General features: G+C 40.5%; 1 protein-coding gene across 4 annotated transcripts in view; it reads right to left on the bottom strand.

Annotated features, from left to right (window-relative positions):
- Positions 1-2802: 2802 nt before the first annotated feature.
- Positions 2803-18483, bottom strand: part of LRGUK (leucine rich repeats and guanylate kinase domain containing) — a 108302-nt gene continuing 92621 nt past the window's right edge. The window contains exons 17-20 of one of the 4 annotated variants that reach the window (XM_015073048.3): positions 15993-16081; positions 13779-13901; positions 6907-7058; positions 2803-3068 (exon numbers count right to left, since the gene is read on the bottom strand). In XM_015073048.3, coding sequence (XP_014928534.2) covers positions 2923-3068; positions 6907-7058; positions 13779-13901; positions 15993-16081 — 510 coding nt within the window. In that variant the 3' untranslated portion in view covers positions 2803-2922. Of the gene's footprint in view, positions 3069-6906; positions 7059-13778; positions 13902-15992; positions 16082-18483 lie in introns of those variants that run through there. The other 3 variants (XR_008296624.1, XR_008296626.1, XR_008296625.1) reach the window with 3 other exon arrangements.

Below are 18483 nucleotides of genomic sequence, written 5' to 3' on the forward strand. Positions count from 1 at the left end.
ATTGATGGGTTTTTCCCTTTTAGCACTAGCAAATGTTGATCCACTTCCATGGTTTCTGGTGGTACCATGATTTCTAATGAGAAATCCACTATTATTTGACTTGTTATTTCCCTATAAGTAAGATATGTTTTCTCTCTCATTGCTTTAAGATATTTTCCTTTGTCCTTAGTTTTCAAAAGTTTTATTATGATGTGCCTTGTTGCAAATTTATTTGGGTTTATCCTGTCTGGGTTTCATCATCTTCTAGAATTTGTAGATTTTTAGCTCTTGCCAAATTTGGGGAATTTTCAGTCATTATTTGTTTGAATACTTTTTTAGCCCCATACTCTTTTTTGCTCCTGGATCTCTAATGACATAAACATAGATCTTTTCATGTAGTCCTACAGGTCCCTGGGGTTCATTGTATCTTTTAGTCTATTTTCTTCCTGTTGTGCAGATCAGGTAACTTCAATTGCTCTGTCTTCAAGTTCACTGAATGTTTTCCACCTCCATCCTTTCAATTTTACTGTTGAGTCCATCCAGTGAGTTACTGTGTTGTTCAGGTATAAAATTTCCATTTGGTTCTTCTTTATACCTTCCATTTATTTGTTAAGATTTTCTATTTCTTTGCTGAAATAGTCTTTTTCATTTTTTCCAATGTTTATAAGTGCTTCCTTCTTGAAGCAGTTACATGGTAGCTGCTTGAAAATCCACCAGATCATTCCAGCGTCTGTCTCACCTTGGCATTCACATATGTTGATTCTCTTTTCTCATTCAGGTTGAAGTTTTCTTGATTCTTGGACATTTGGGACAGTATGTTATGAGAGTCTGGATCCTATTTAAATCTGTCTCAGCAGACCTTCTCTGACACCATGACTCATTCCTGCCAAGTGGACGTGGAAGTCTAAACTCTCTACTTGGCCTCTCTTGACACTTAGGGTGGAAAAGGGGGAATTATGCCTTACTGATACTGGGGGGGGTAGAAGTTTAGGGTCCCCACCAGGCCTCCAGTGACACCACCTTGGCTTAGAGGAGGAGGGCACTCTTCACTGTTCTCCACATAGCCTCCTCCACTGATGGTGCAAGAAGACAGATCAGTGGTAAAAGTCCTGGATATCCACAGGACCTTCTCTGATACTATCCTCCTGGAAAGGGAAAGAAGTGCCTCATTACTATAATGTAGGGAATGGAAGTCCAGGTCCCTATATGACCTTCAATGACACTGTGGGAGGTGGCTCTCATTAATATTGGGTAGTCATGCAAGGGCTGGCTGCCCAAAAGAACTTCTCTGACATTATCGCAGCAGGGAGGAGAGGAGCCTCATTATAGCCAGAGAAGCCTGGGAAGGGAAGGAAAGGGAAGGGAGGGGAGGGGAAGGGAGGGGAAGGGAGGGGAAGGGAGGGGAAGGGAGGGGAAGGGAAGGGAAGGGAAGGGAAGGGAAGGGAAGGGAAGGGAAGGGAAGGGAAGGGAAGGGAAGGGAAGGGAAGAAAATAAAAAGAAACCCAAGGAACTCACCACTGTGTGTTACTCACGCCCCAAGCTCCTCAGCTCATCTGCCTTCTTCTATCCACCTCTCCATCTCCTAATGTTTGTTTTAGATACAATTTCTAGAATTTGACCATACTTTGTGGAAGAAATAGGGACAAGTACATCTCTTCCATGTTGTCTGAAATTGGAACTGTTATTTTTATATCTTCTGGTATGTCTAAAATATTTCATAATAACTTTTTAAAAGATTAGATGATCCTGGTGAACATTAAAATATCCCACTCTCTGCCTCCTTACTTCTTCAGAGAGGACTGACTCCCTTTTCCTGCTCAGCCTGTCCTTTTCTTCATGTTCTGCCCTTCCCTCCCACCCCACTCCTGTCCCTTCCCACCAAGCCCAAGAAAAGAACTTCAAGTGGCTTCTGTTGAGACTGCTTAGGGCTAGGTGGAAGACAGACGCCAATAGCAAATCATGTCACATCCAAATGTGATAATGGGAGAAAGGGTTATTAAAGGGGGTTTTGATATTTTTAAAAGGGAAGTCATTAGAGGGTTTTTGGTATTTTAAGTATGTAAAAATTAGTATAGTACTATATGAAAGCTCCTGTTCCCATGAATCATCATGTACAGAGGATTCAGAGAGGAGACAATATACCAATCCAAAGATGTGTTTCAATGTTTTATGAATCAGGATAATCTTACTGGCACATATCAGCTGAATACTAGACTTATCTATAAGTACCCAGTGTTTTTTTGTTGTTGTTTTTCTTTTTTTTCTTTCTTTCTTTTTGCTGCAAACAGTAGGTAGTGAAACTATACAGATGATGAAAATTGTTTAGAAATATGTCTAATGACGAGAAGCACATAATCAGAGTCAGGAAAGGGTGAACTAAAATAAATATATGATAGTTCTTATTCCTTCATATTGCTAAAGCAAGTCAAGAACCATGAACCATGAAAAAGACATGAATTAATTCCCTTTGAGAGATGCAGTCGATATCCTATTGGTCACAAGTTAAATGGAACTCTACAACACTTCCATAATCAGAAGAACAAAATATTTCAATCCCCCTAGAGTATACACTAATGTTCTAAATGGGCGCATTGAAATTTCAAAAGCAGAATCCCAGTTGGATATATCCAAAAATCACTATGTACATAGCAATGCAGAGATCTTGGGAGATTTTGCCACCTGATGTTTCAGAGCAGGAAGCAGCTGGAGAAATCATCAACAGCTTACGAGAAAAACTGAAATTACATTTCTAAAAGCTAGGAATAATTTACATGAAAAAAAAGACACTACTCAGAGAATCACAAAAGAAATTGATTGAGAGAATTAAGGCATCCAGAACATTCTTTTGTAGGTAATTAGTTGAGTGGGAAACAGGATCCATGGCCAGGTAAGACAAAGGGATTGGACATGATCAGAACAAGTTTTACATGTTAAGATCAAATGTCAACCACTGGTCCACTTGCAGCCCTGAGGGATTGGAGGGAGGATGAGTTTGGTGTTGAGACCTGGTTGACTGACAACTGAGGTCATCATGTGTCTTCTGTGTTCGACAGACACTTTTTCATGTGGAAATGACTGTTTACGTAGAACTGTAAAACATTAAGAAAAAAGACAGTACATGTAGTTAACCTCTTGGTACACTAAACAAAAGAAAATAAACATTGCAATGTTGTAAGCACCACAATATTGTTTAGAGTTAATTCAAAACAAACTACAGGGAACAAATGATATCCAAGCAATAAAAAATCAGAGTTTTAACATATACCCTGTGCGTGGTTAGACGAGACTGGGGTTGTGTAGACTTGCCCAATGATCAGAAGGTTGCAAAAGTATGTAATTCCTATGCTACTCTTGTATCCTGCTCATACCCTCTGTAACACTGCCTGGCATCATATTCTTTTACAATCATTCTTAACCAGACTTGGCACAGACATACAAATGCAGACATGCACCTATATACCCTGAAGTCCTTCCTAGTAAAATCTCATATACTGTGCTCTAAGGTTGGTCTGTTCACCAAGGATGAAAACAGCAAGGATGGGCCACGGAGCTAGGTTCCATTGGAGACTGTGGGAAGCAACAGGACTTTGGAAGATAGAGACTGAAGGTTGAGCATGGGGGCTGCTGGCTGAGGAAGTCGAATTTTCACTGGGGAGAAGCAGCATAGTGGGGATTGAGAAAGTGAAGCACGGTATTCTACAGAGTGAGAAAAATGGTGTGATCTATACCAAAAGATCAGGAAGACTATCTAGGGGGCATATGGAAGCAATCTGAATCACTGAAGGGAAATGGGCCTTTTTAAGGTATATTCAGAGCAAGCATGGCATGCTCCCTGAGATGTTATGTTAGCAGAGGACCAAAAAAAAAAAACAAAAAACAAAAAACAAAAAAAAACCAAACAAAAAAACGAAACCTCTCTCCTTGTTTGCTGTTTCTTCTTCTTCCCCACATACCGCTGCCCCCTCTCCGCCTACGTGGAGGTATTTTTTTAAACTGGAAAGGGTGACAAAAACATCTTAAGAGAAAAAGGCCCTGAAGAAGAAAGAAGACAGTAGAAGAAGCCTCCTTTCTAAATCAGTTCACACTTCTACATGCAGGTAAGTTGTATCCCACGGTGCTGAAATAACTCCAGAAGTGCTTTTGGAGTGTTTGGTCTCAAAGAATGCACGAACAGTGAGAAAAGTACTGGAGACAAATAACATTGCCATTTTTAAAATGGGAACCAGGATTTATAAACCAGTACACTTGACTTTAAACCTTAAGCAAATTCAAGTTTATGCAAGAAATGGTTGGTGCATTTAGAAAATACCAGAGTGAGTGGTAAGTGTTGGAAGGGATTTGCAAAAAAAAAAAAATTATTTCAAATTAACTTAATTTCCCTTTTACTTGGGCAGGGGTCAATATATTTATAGCCCATAGGTCTGCAGTGTGTTTTAGCAAATAAAGTTATTGGAACCCAGCCCATGACCATTAGTTTGGTCCGTACTGTCCATGGCTGCTCTCACACCACAACGGGAGGGTTTAGTACTTGCAGAAAAGTCTGATCCTTTACAGAAAACTTGCTGACCTCTGAGTTAGAAAACACCACTGAGATAGTCTGTCTTAATTTCTGCAAGGCATATATCAAAGTTTCTCACATAAAGACACTAGAGAGATATGATTAGGAATCACATGCCAAGTAGAATTGAGTCTCCAGACACTTGTCACAGGGCACTACCCTTGGCCAAGTCCTGGATCCTATTGTTGACAGTGACTATGACAAAGGCATAGATAGCAAACATGCTGGTTTTACAGAAACCCATAAAGTAATAAATATGGAAGATGAATCAATATCCAAAATGATCTAATTAAACTAAAATGTGGGACTGAGACCAAGATTATAAAAAGATGAAAATAAAAGTTGCATCCACGTAAGAAAAAAATAGATTAGATAGATAGATAGATTAGATGATGGAAACCTGGTTTGGCAGTTCGTGTGGAAAAGATATGAGAGCTTAAGTGACCCAGAACCAGTCGTGTGATATATTGCTAAGAAAATCACCCCAGAGAGACAATGGCAAGATGGCAGACGGGGAAGCTCCAGGCCCTTGTTCCCCCATGCAAACACTGACCGACAAGACGAACGAAAACAATTCTGTAGGAGCTCTGGAAATCAGTGGAAGAGCCGTAGCAAGCAAGTGAATGCCCAATCAAGAAAAAAGCCGCATTAAAAGCAGGAGGGGGGCACCTAGGTGGCTTATTCGGTTAAGTGTCTGACTCTTACTTTCAGCTCAGGTCATGATCTCAAGTTTTATGGGATTCTGCTCCGACTTGGGTTCCATGTTGACACCACAGAGCCTGCTTGGGATTCTCTCTCTCCCCTTCTCTTTCTCTCTGCCTGCCCCCACCCAACACACACACACACACACACACACACACACACACACACACACACCCCAGTAGGAAATTTCAAGGTTGGTCTGTTTGTTTTAATTCACCTTTGTCCCACCCTCCTCCTGCAAAAAAGAGAGAGTAGAGCAATGTTCTGACCTGTCTGGGTCACCTAACTGGGGTTTCAGAGGGCCAAAAGCGGCACAGCTGGGATCTCACACAGGTGAAGCCACAGGAAGCAGTGGGCATGGCTAGTGAAAACCCACAAGGTGGTCGTGGGGAAGACAGACCCACGTACGCCTAGCGTGAGAAATTACTACTTGAAGAATATAATAGAACATCTTCATTAGGCCTCAAGAAGAAGCTGGGGTGAGACTATTAGGGAAATTAAGACTTGAAACAGTACCTGTGTACAGCGGAGAATTGGAAAAAAAAGTACACACACTGGTCCGGGAAAGGTACATGCCCAGAAAAGGACTGGAAAGACCATAAGCCTTCACACTGGGCTGACCCCGGGCTCAGAACACGCCCTGCTAATTAGTGACGGTCTTCTCCGGCCCTCAGTGCAATATGCAGAGTTGGAGAGGTGGCTGTTTTTTCAAATGCTCAGTTTTCAACCGAAGATCACGTGGCACATAAAGACAGAGGAAAACATGGCCCATTCAAAGGAACAAAAGAAATCTCCAGAAACCATCCTGCAGAAAATTACCACAATCTTCTGCTCGTGTGTGTACAACGTTATAATCATAATGCCTGGAATCTAGCACTTTACTTCTTTCTCACACCACACATCCAGAGGGCTTTCTTCTGGGCTCAGGCAGAACTTGGCCACCTACCCCAGGCTACAAATGGCAGCCCCGTGCCAGCTTGCAGGTCCTCCAGAATCCCCCAGGGTACTCACCGCCCTATCTGCTACTCACAGAGTATAGCCTTCTATCCCAACACTGGGTTTCTCTCTCCCTTTTTCACATCCCCTCTAGCCCTTCAGTCTCCTCGCACTGTTCAGGGTCTTTACTCGCTGTCATCCATGAACATTGCTATGCCCACAGACAAAAAGGCAATGCCCATCTTGTTGGTGCCTGGAGATACCCGTTCACATGTGTGTTGAGGAACAAGGGGCACAGATGGGGTGACGTGGGTAGGCCAGAGCCTTAAAATCTAAAACCATCAGGATTCGGCCAGGTTCCCAGAGCAGGAGATGGGCCAGCAATCTGAAATCTTCCAGGTTTTTCTTCACCTTCACTGAAAGAGGTCTAAGTCACCAAAGCCCTGCCGCAGAGAGCACAGGCCCCTTGGCCCCAGAAGACCCTTGCGGGCAGTGTATTCTAAGCCCATTCTGAGTAGCCTAAGTAAGTGACCCTGGACATATTCCCGACCTTTCTGAACTTTGTTTCTCATCTCTAACAATGGGAGACAAAAACCCAGTCCACCTCAGAGGAGAGATTCTGGCTTAAAACACTCATTTAATTAAAAAAAAAAAAAGCAGGAAACAATGGGAAATAGATATAATTATAACAGTAATATTTATATGAGAACCATATGTAAAATGACTCATACCTTTTAGGGTCTCATCTGCCTCACTTTCGCTTATTCCTGATCCTACGTATGAACAAATGCTGCCCTCTGGAGGCTGAAAAGACATTTTTTTGGACCGCGGATAGGCACGAAATAATGTAGAATAGCTCTTGATGATGTGGGACTCCTTGCCACTGAAAAATGAAAAGTGAATGATACCTTTGAGATGAGAAACTCCCAAGGGCCATACAATCTATGCCTGTGGCTTCACTGGGTTACCGTTACTGGGTCCTGTCAGTAGTCGGTGCACATCCCTGTCGAGCTAAAGTTTTCAGCGGTATCTGTAGTAGGAGGAACTAGATGGCAGCGGACAGAGGAAACACTGTGTGTATTAGCATAAACTTCTCCTACAATCTACAAACATAACACCTGTTAAGAGCAAGGCATCGTGATGGATGCTGGGGTGTTCACAAGATGAGCAAGACACAGATACTAATTCCTAGGGCTTCAGAATCAAGTGCAATTTGTATATGGCAGCTCCTGCTACTTCAAGGATAGAGGAAATGAAAGTGTATTAGGGGGGCCTGATCTGGATCACGCAATGGGCACACCCAATGCTAGTTTTGGGGGGGTTGTGATTTTGTTGCCCTTTCCGGGATAAGGTTGGGTGGGATTGGGGTGTCCCATGTTCCTGTCTTTGGGCCAGTGCCCATCCTGCCACCAGGTTACCCCCCTTTGGGGTTCACGTCCTTCTTGGCTTCCTCCCAGGGGAGGCAGGTCCATGGAGGGGAGGGGAAGGGCTCAACATGCAGAGCACTGGGACGTAGCTGGGCTTTGCTGCTTTGTTCCCACCAAGATTCACCAGTCTTTCTGAATTTTAAAATTTATCCATTTGTGAATTAGCTTGTCTCCTGTCATTTGTAAACTGTCTTCTCCTCATTGATCTTTGGAGGATCTATCTTCCTGTTTGCCATATCAATTTGCGTGAATTCTACAGATTGAATGTTAACGCTTGTGTTATATTTTAAAGAGTTTGCTGTTTCCCTTTTACATGTGTTTTGGACTTAGAGAAACTTGAAATGTTTATACAGTCAAAATGTACTCATCTTGTCCTCATTTTTTTTCTTATTTCTCCAAAAACATTTCCTTAACATTTTAAGCAACTTACTACAGCTGACCCTTGAACAATGTGAGGGTTAGGGGTGCTGACCCTCAGTGCAGTCGAAAATCCATGCATAACTTTTAACTCCACAAAAACTTAACTACTCACAGCTTACTGTTGACTGGAAACCTTACTGATAACACCAACAGTTGATGAGCACATAATTTGTAGTTTTTATGTATTATGAGCTGCATTCTTACTCTTCCAATAAAGGAACATAGAGTAAAGGTTATTAAGAAAATTATGGGGTGCCCGGGGTGGCTCGGTCGGTTAAACGTCCAACTTCGGCTCAGGTCATGATCCGCGGTCTGTGAGTTCAAGCCCCACGTCCGGCTCTGTGATGACAGCTCAGAGCCTGAAGCCCGCTTCAAATTCTGTGTCTCCCTCTCTTTCTACCTCTCCCTTGCTCACGTTCTCTCTTAAAAATAAATATTGAAAAAAATTAAAAAGAAACTAGTAAGAAAGAGAAAACACATTTACAGTGCAGTATACTGTACTGCAAATAATCTATATCTAAATGGGCCCATGTAGTTCAAACCTGTGTTGTTCATGGGTCAACTGTATATACATATAATTAAAACTAAGTGATATCATACAGAAGGACTTATAATAAAAAGCGACAATCCAAGCCCTACCCCTCCCGATATCACTTTTACTCTCCTGAGAGCCAGCCATTTCTAACCATGTCTGTTTTTAGATATTCTGACAATAATCTTATTGCTAAATGTTACTGACCTCTTTTGACTTACTGGTTTTAAACTTATCTTTGGCAGATATGGATTTCTGCTATGATCAGAAAGGATTCAGCTCACTTACTAACACTTCCCCTATTTCCCCCCCAAATAGCTCTATCGCTATTTTCACTTTTCCCGTCTGTCAGAACTACATCTCCATGTACTGAATTTAAAATCCCCATTTTCTCGTTCCATCAACAACAGATGATGCATATTAACTTTCCACCCCACCTCCTCAACTGTCATTAGAGCTCTACGTTTCACTGCCAATGTTAATGAGATGAAGTTTTGTATTCATAGTTTTGTATTTTTATGATTTAGCCAAAGAACAATTTAAAATGTTGAGGGGAGCCTGGATGGCTCAGTCGGTTAAGCTTCAGACTCTTGATTTCGGCTCAGGTCACGAGTTCATGGTTTGTGGGTTCAAGCCCTGGGTCGATCTCCATGCCGAAAGCATAAGCCTGCTTGGGATTCTCTCTCTCTCCCTCTCTCTGCCCCTCCCCAGCTCATGCTCTCACACACACACACACACACACACACACACACACACACACTCTCTCTCTCTCTCTCTCTCTCTCTCAAAATAAAATAAACTTAAAAAAAAAAACCCTAAAAAATAAATAAAATGTTGAAAACTAGTAGGTAATTATTTACTGCAGAGCCTGGTAGTTGGCCATGATTATGCTTTCTTCTCTGCAGTTCCAATGTGATAACTACTATCTTAGCACAGAAGTACATTTCTAGGATCAAATGTCAAATTCAGGGTGACCTCCACTCATTCACACGTCACATTTAACTTACGTTCACATCTGGCAGTAGCAAAGGCTGACGCAAATTGGGTCTATTCAGGACAAAGCTTGTCATTTAATGAGGGTGTCTCTGTCTACCAGGGTGATATTATGATGGTAGCAGAGATCAAAAGTGTAGAAGCAAGTTTTAATGAGGTGTCCCCAGGAGTTCAAGGCCCCCTTCCTAGGAAGTGCAGTCCAATTAGTTGCCTGGGTGTGTCCTTGACCCAGGAGGAAATGTAGTCGGTGACGTAGGCATACTGAGGGACACGTCCAATGTGAGGACACTCATGCTGTCTGTGTTATGTTTGAATGGCAAGCAGAGGCTGTAGCGCTTGGGTGGTAGTCCACGGCTGGAATCCAAAATCAGCTTTCCCACCCTGGGCACAGACACCTGCCTTCTGCTTAACCTTTCAAACCACAGCTGGGGCTAGATGGCCCCAACGTTCCCAGGCAGAGACAGTCCAGGACGGAGCAATGTACCTGCAGCCAGAGTTCTGCTTAGAAGTGTTGGGTACTTGTTATCAACAGATAGAAAAGTTGAACTCTTTGTTTGGAGGAGCAGGTCCCTCTTATCAGCTTGGACTGAGTTCTTGGGTTTGTCTTTTTTTGTTAGACAACAGTTTTTGGAATCCCTTCACAGAATACTAGTCCCCCTTCAGGTAGATACCCATGCTCCTACAAGAATTTGTTTTCCGATCTCTTGCTCCCACATAAGGTAACTGAGCTTATCTAAGAAGCACTCCCTAAAGAATTGAGATCAATACTTTTGGATTTCCCAGTGACTGAGCAGTTCTTTCCTCTTGCAGTGGGCAAGTGCCATTATTGACCCTGTTTGGGCGCTTCTCTCTAGAAGTATAATAAACTGAGTATTGTTCTCCTAAATACAATGTTAGATGCATTTATGTTTTATAGGCTAGATCTTCTATTTCAAACTCTAGAAGCATAAAGATATTCTTCCTTCTTTTAGGAAAAAACACAATAATCCATAGATCTTATGGCCAAATCGCTAAAGTAATACAAATGTAGTATGTTGAAGGAAGCACAGAAAGAAAATATCAAGAAACACATCACATGGATTTTTAATACATATCATATTAGTTTGTTAGGGCTGTTGTAACAACATACTGTGAACTGAGTGGCTGAAATGCATTGTCTCACAGTCCTGGAGTCTAAAAGTCTCAAGATCAAGGTATCAATAGGACTGGTTCCTTCTGAGGGCTGTGACAAAGAATTCTAGGCCTTTCTTCTAGCTTCTGGTGGTTTTCTGGCAATCTGATGTTCCTGGGCTTCTACATCACCCAAGCACTCTTCTGTGTGTATGTCTGTGTCCAAATTTCTCCTTTTTTATGTGGCCATTTTGTATTAGGGGTCTACCTTACTCCAGTATGACCTTATCTTAACTAATTACATCTTCAACAACCATATTTCCAAGTAAGGTCACATTCTGAGGGGGTTAGGAATCCAGCAGGTAAATTTGGTGGGAGGCAGGACACAATTCAACCCATAACGCATGTTTTGGTCTCTTATTTTTGAAAAAGAGTATGTGTGCATTTAAAGCACACACCAGGGGCACCTGGGTGGCTGAGTTGGTTAAACGTCTGACTCTTGATCTCAGCTCAGGTCTTGAGTTGTAAGTTCAACTTACAGGGCTGTAAGTTCAAGCCCCACATTGGGCTCCATGCTGGGCTCCATGTTGGCCATGGAGCTTACTTAAACACAAGTAAACCTTTTTTTGAAAAAAAAAAGGGGGGGGTTACAGAGCAAGTTCTGTCTCTCAACAATTACTCTTCCTTTGTATCAAAGAAAGCATTAAATGAAAATGCTTTGAAAGACAGATGTAAAAGAAGTATAAAGAAATATCAGAGTTGAAAGACACACGTCTATTACCACAAGTGAACATTCAGACTTGAGGGTAGGCCTGACCCACCCTTTTCACCCGGGGGACAGACGATGGATAAGCCCAGTGCAGCCTGTTAAGTACTCTTTTTCTTTCTCTGTCATGGTCTGAACGTGTCCACTCCCCTCCCTTCAATTCATATGTTGAAATCCTAATGCCAATAAGATGATATTGGGGTGGGGTGGGGGTGGGACCTGCCGGAGTTTGTGAGGAATTGGATCAGAGCCCTTATAAGAGGTTTTGCTTCCTCTCTCTGCTCTCCACCACGTAAGGAAGAGGCAAGACGGTGGCCATCTGCAAACCAGGAAGAGGACCCTTACCAGAATGTGACGATGCTGGTCCCCGATCTCAGACTGCTTAGCACCCAGAAGTGTGAGAAATGAATGTCTGTTGTTCAAGCAACCCAGTCTACAGTAATTTGTTACAGCCTGAACTAAGACCTTCTCTTTCTCACTGGAGTCTCACCAACCTAGTGCACTAAAACTTCAGAGCTTGAATAAATCCTCACAGATCCACAGTTTCAACACTACCAAAGAAAGTTAACTTGCTAATCATAATACTAGGTCCCCAGTATCTAGCGAAATGTATAGGCTTGGAGGAACCATTTAGAAGGGTGGTTGTTTTTCATCACCAAGCTTATGAAAGGACATCCAAATGGTACAACAATAGAACTCAGAAATAAAGGAAAACATCACTCATTCTTTAAACTGTCATTCTTATCATGATACATGCCCTTATAAAATATCCTTTGCTGTGAGCAGAGTTTTAAAATAACTTTTTAAAGTTATATTAATACTTCAAAATTGATTAAATGTTCACCATTGAAAATAAGGGAGAAGAACAAAGAAAATAAAAATTGGTCATAATCTCATCACCAGAAGATACTATTCGGATATTTTCAGTATTTTTTTTTCCTATACATACGCATGAATATCTTTAAACCTAATTATGTTGGATATACATATGCATTTCAATTCTAACACTTATTATATCATAGGCATTGATTTGCATTTAACTCCTTATACCTTAACTAACATTTGTTTTAACATGTGAGAAACTTAATTGTGTGTAATGGGCCAATTTTTTCCACTGACGAAATATTTCATCAAATCATCATGGATTCTTAATAGTCTTTTTAGGATATAAATATAAAATACATATCCAGTGCACACAATTTAGAAGGTACAGAAAAAGGATAAGAAGAAAATAAAAATAACTGATAATCTTAGAGAAATATCCACTGTTAATGTTTTAGCGCACTTCGTTCCCATCACATTTCTTGTCTATACATTGCCATGTATTCAGACACTCCAGAGAGACTGCCAAACCCACACACCCCGTCTGAAGAGTTCTCTGCTTGGTTCTCTGTCATTGGTCTGTCTGGCCCGGCCACAGATAATAGGATAAAGGGTGAGTGCTTGATATAGGTGCAACCAATGTGTAGACCAGCTTATTTCCTACAGATCTCTATTCAAGAGTGGCACCCCTGCCAGGTGGTTATTGACCCAACCAGCCAGATCTTTGCTTGGGAAGTTTGGATTCAAGACTGATGGAGAGATGGTCAATTGTAGAAATAGACGTGGCTGAAGCAGCAGCTTTATTCTGTCTATTACAGAATATAATAGAATTCTTGCTAAGGCCAAGCATTGAATTCAGTGGGGGAGTGTCTGCTGTGGTCTATATGTAGTCTTCACCCTAACACATATTCAGCTTTTGAACCACACTTTGACACATTAAGCAATGGAACCCTGAAATGCCCCCCTTTTCCTTTAATGTTAGACATCGGCTGGTAAACATTTAGAAACACAGCACTACATTAATCAGAGATGTTGATTGCAGATTACAAACACCAACTCTGGCTAATTTTAATATTTAAAAGAGAGTTATTGAAAAGCTATTGCATAGTTTATAGACTTAATGGAAAACGGAGAAATCACACCTAAAACCCAGGCAGGAACCAAGGTAAGCCAGGTACCAAGTTCACAGCCAGGTCTCAATATGGGAAGAGATTGGTAGATCATCACTGCTTGCACTCCACAATGGATGCTTGATCTTCCACGACTGGTGTCCTGAATGATCTCTAACTGCCCTGCATCTTTGTGTCACTCCCTTAAGATTCAAAATCCCAGAAAGAAGCTTTTAACCATATGAACACAGGTTATATGCCTGTGTCCTCCCTAGAGGGCCAGGATCTACTCCTCTGAAATTCCAGAGTGGACGGTGGGCCCTGCTTCCCAGTTTTAGGATTTCTCTGAAGCTTAGGGAAGAGTGCCATGATTTTAACTAATCATCAGAAAAGAGCCAATTATATCCAACAAAACTCAACTCACCTCTTTTCAGAATATGGTCCAAAGGGGGTTTTAAAATAATCTTCAGAAAGGTCAAAATTTTTCTGTAATTTGAAAGCTGTAAAATAATGTAGACCATTGGTAATAGGTGCTGGTACCAGACCCCTGAAATCAGAAAAAGAAAACCTGCAAGAATTTTGTAATGATACCAAACATATACACATGTAATACCTAAATACTGACCAATGTTATCCACATAAATGCAAATGCTAATAAAATCTATTTGGAACAATGTACTATACCAACTGCAACATTTACTCCAGAGCTTGTCTTAAAACACTAACGTTATTACATTCTAATTTGTAGATTAAGCAAATTTGTATTGTTTTGAATCTTCCTTATCCATTAAGTCACTAATATAGGCAAATTATCTTCCTACTGATAGGACATATTCTATGTATTCTATTATAAATCCTAGTCCATTTGTTATGGGAGGCCCAGCAATGTATCAACTGCTATTAAAACTGAAATAGATATTTTTGAATTTTGTTTACAATCCAATGCTTTGAAATGATACCAGAATAAAATATCTCTAAAAATGCTAATGTTATAATCTCAACTGAACTTTAGCGAAAACTATTTTTTCATCTCTACTAGCCTGTTTCCCCAGAGTGACTTGAAAGAATCATTAACCATTTTCAGCGAAAAAAATCCCATCTCTATTCCCCTCAGACTTGCTAAATAGAGTTGCTGTGTGCAAAGTAGGCCAATTGCACATAAATGCATGCAAATTCAAAGCATCTCTCTGTCCTAGTATGACCCATTTGGAGCTCATATTTCAAACTGCATAGTTGTCTATCCCCAGTGTTTTCATAAGCATGGTCCTGCTGCTGGTCAGAGGTCACACAGACCCCAGTTTTGATGCTCTGGAGGACACTGCCTACCTCCTGGCCATCACCCCCCTGGCCCTTCAGTAGAACTCCATATATACGGCACAGCCAATCTTTTGAACCAGATTATCCAAAGATAGCCTACTAAGATGGAGAAAATTCGTCACACTTTTTGGATAGGTAACAAATAGACAAAACTTGGTTTCATTTATATTGGTTGAAGACTTTCCACAGCTTAAAATTATAGACAATGAAAAGAACTGAAATTGAAAAAAAATTTTTTAAATGGCTTCTTTATTCTGCTTCCTTGAATCACTGCATTCTAAAAAGCTTTTTTAAATGCTATAATTAAGGTCTTGTCAATGTTCTTACTAACTTTCTGAAAACAGGGACTTCACTTTATTTCTCAAATTTTCTAAAATGACATAGAAAAGAGAATTCAGAATATCAAAACCTGAAATATTAAGGGGCGCCTGGTAGCTCAGTAGGTCAAGTGTCAGACTTTGGCTCAGGTCATGATCTCAGGTTTGTGAGTTTGAGTTCCTCGTCGGGCTCTGTGCTGACAGCTCAGAGCCTGGAGCCTGTTTCAGATTCTGTGTCTCCCTCTCTCTTTGCCCCTACCCCGCTCATGCTCTGTCTTTCTCTCTCTCTCAAAAATAAATAAACATTAAAAAAATTTTTTAAATGAGACTGCCATTACTTAAAAAAAAAACAAACCCTGTAACATAATGAGAAAATTGCGAACATTTTATAGCCATCATGACCTAGTTATTCATTTTGAGTAAATATTAAAGCCTAAATACGCCTCTTAATACACAACAATTAGTAGTACAGTAATTACTATAGCCATAACATCACAAAGACTACTATGCAGAATGAACTACATAAAACCTTTCATATTAAGAACTGAGAATTCATAGATTAATAGAGACAATAATTCCCACCCTCATGGAATTTGCAGTTTAATATGGGGAAGATGCATTAAATAAATGACTTCACAAATAATTACTATTGTTTTGAGAATCGTGATGGACAAGAACAAGATATTCAGCAAGATATAATTAAACTTCAGTCATGAACAGCTTTGGTGAAGGCTGATATATGTATTCAATTCCACCTGAAATACCATTTTTTTTAAAAAACCATCAGTTTCTAGGAGCTGTGAACGTATTACATCTGTTTTAAAAAATATATAAATGAAAGGAAAATACCACTTATAGAACCAGGTTTACTACTCATTCACCGGATCTACTTTAGTACAGAGGCCCCCGGTTAGGTCGATTATCTGGGATTCATGGGGTCTATTTGGATCCTAGAGAATCAAGGTAAAGATGCCCAGGTGTAAATAAATGTGATAAATCACTACCTTTGAAACAAAACGGTGTGATGAGGAGGTATCTTTCCCATCAGGGCCTGCCGGGCTGTCTCATATTGTCTCTCTATAGAATCTCTTTCCTAGGCAAGAAATATGATGAGAAAAAAATTATACTGCTGGTAAAAATACGTCAAATGGTAAAAGTACCCATAATCATTGTCTTCTTACAAGAGATTGTCAAATATGTGGAAAGAAAAAGGGAAAGAAGGCCTAAATAAACAACTGGTATGGTTCAGTGGAAAGAAAAAAAAGTTATAAATAAAAAATAGTTTTATGAAGACCACAGTTTAATGTATCAACTTTATTTGATATCTAAATAATAGTGTAGCAATTTCTTATTAATGTTTATACATATTTTTTTATCTTTCCCATGAGATTATCTCTCAAGGATATATATTATTATTGTCTCTTTAGTCTTCCCAGATCTTGGCACACAGAGTAGTTAGCAGATGGGCTAAGTACAACCCTGAAATAGGACAAAGTGAGAGGTCTTTCTCCCATGTTTCACCATCACATCACCATCGTTATATACTTAACCACTGGAAGGGAATACAAAAACATAAAAGACACAATCTCCGCATTCAAAAGATTTATACTTTGGTGGCAAAAGGGGATTTAAAAAGATGGAGAAAAGGGGCTCTTGGGTGGCTCAGTTGGTTAAGTGTCTGACTCTTGATTTCGGCTCGGGTCATGATCTCACGGTTCATGAGTTCAAGCCCTGCATGGGGCTCTGTGCTGACAGTGTGGGTAATGCTTGGGATTCTCTCTCTCCCTCTCTCTCTGCCTCTCCCCCACTCATGCTCTCTTTCTCTCCCTGTCAAAATAAACTTTGTTAAAAAAATTAAAAAATTAAAAATGAAATAAAAATAAAAAGATGGAGAAAAAAGATAGCACATGCTGTTTTATAAATAGTACATGTATCTGGCACAAAAACAGACACATAGACCAATGGAATAGAATAGAAACCCCAGAACTAGACCCACAAACGTATGGCCAACTAATCTTTGACAAAGCAGGAAGGAACATCCAAAGGAAAAAAGACAGTCTCTTTAACAAATGGTGCTGGGAGAACTGGACAGCAACATGCAGAAGGTTGAAACTAGACCACTTTCTCACACCATTCACAAAAATAAACTCAAAATGGATAAAGGACCTGAATGTGAGACAGGAAACCATCAAAACCCTAGAGGAGAAAGCAGGAAAAGACCTCTCTGACCTCAGCCGTAGCAATCTCTTACTTGACACATCCCCAAAGGCAAGGGAATTAAAAGCAAAAATGAATTACTGGGACCTTATGAAGATAAAAAGCTTCTGCACACCAAAGGAAACAACCAACAAAACTAAAAGGCAACCAACGGAACGGGAAAAGAGATTTGCAAATGACATATCGGACAAAGGGCTAGTATCCAAAATCTACAAAGAGCTCACCAAACTCCACACCTGAAAAACAAATAACCCAGTGAAGAAATGGGCAGAAAACATGAATAGACACTTCTCTAAAGAAGACATCCGGATGGCCAACGGGCACATGAAAAGATGCTCAACGTCGCTCCTTATCAGGGAAATACAAATCAAAACCACACTCAGATATCACCTCACGCCAGTCAGAGGGGCCAAAATGAACAAATCAGGAGACTATAGATGCTGGAGAGGATGTGGAGAAACGGGAATCCTCTTGCACTGTTGGTGGGAATGCAAATTGGTGCAGCCACTCTGGAAAACAGTGTGGAGGTTCCTCAAAAAATTAAAAATAGACCTACCCTATGACCCAGCAATAGCACTGCTAGGAATTTACCCAAGGGATACAGGAGTACTGATGCATAGGGGCACTTGTACCCCAATGTTTATAGCAGCACTCTCAACAATAGCCAAATTATGGAAAGAGCCTAAATGTCCATCAACTGATGAACGGATAAAGAAATTGTGGTTTACATACACAATGGAGTACTACAGGGCAATGAGAAAGAATGAAATATGGCCCTTTGTAGCAACGTGGATGGAACTGGAGAGTGTGATGCTAAGTGAAATAAGCCATACAGAGAAAGACAGATACCACATGTGTTCACTCTTATGTGGATCCTGAGAAACTTAACAGAAACCCATGGGGGAGGGGAAGGAAAAAAAAAAAAAAGAGGTTAGAGTGGGAGAGAACCAAAGCATAAGAGACTCTTAAAAACTGAGAACAAACTGAGGGTTGATGGGGGGTGGGAAGGAAGGGAGGGTGGGTGATGGGTATTGAGGAGGGCACCTGTTGGGATGAGCACTGGGTGTTGTATGGAAACCATTTTGACAATAAATTTCATATATTGAAAAAAAAAAGAGGAAAAAAAAATAGTACATGTATCTACATACAGATTATCTAACAGAGTGTGATCTTTTTAGCAACCGTCCATTTACAGGATTTGCTCAATTTAAGCAAATCTGACATATAAAATTCTTAATTTACAGTAAAGATAGATTAGCAAGTGCTTATTTGTTTTAC

This window comes from Acinonyx jubatus, chromosome A2, assembly GCF_027475565.1.
Source record: "Acinonyx jubatus isolate Ajub_Pintada_27869175 chromosome A2, VMU_Ajub_asm_v1.0, whole genome shotgun sequence".
NCBI lineage: Eukaryota > Metazoa > Chordata > Mammalia > Carnivora > Felidae > Acinonyx > Acinonyx jubatus.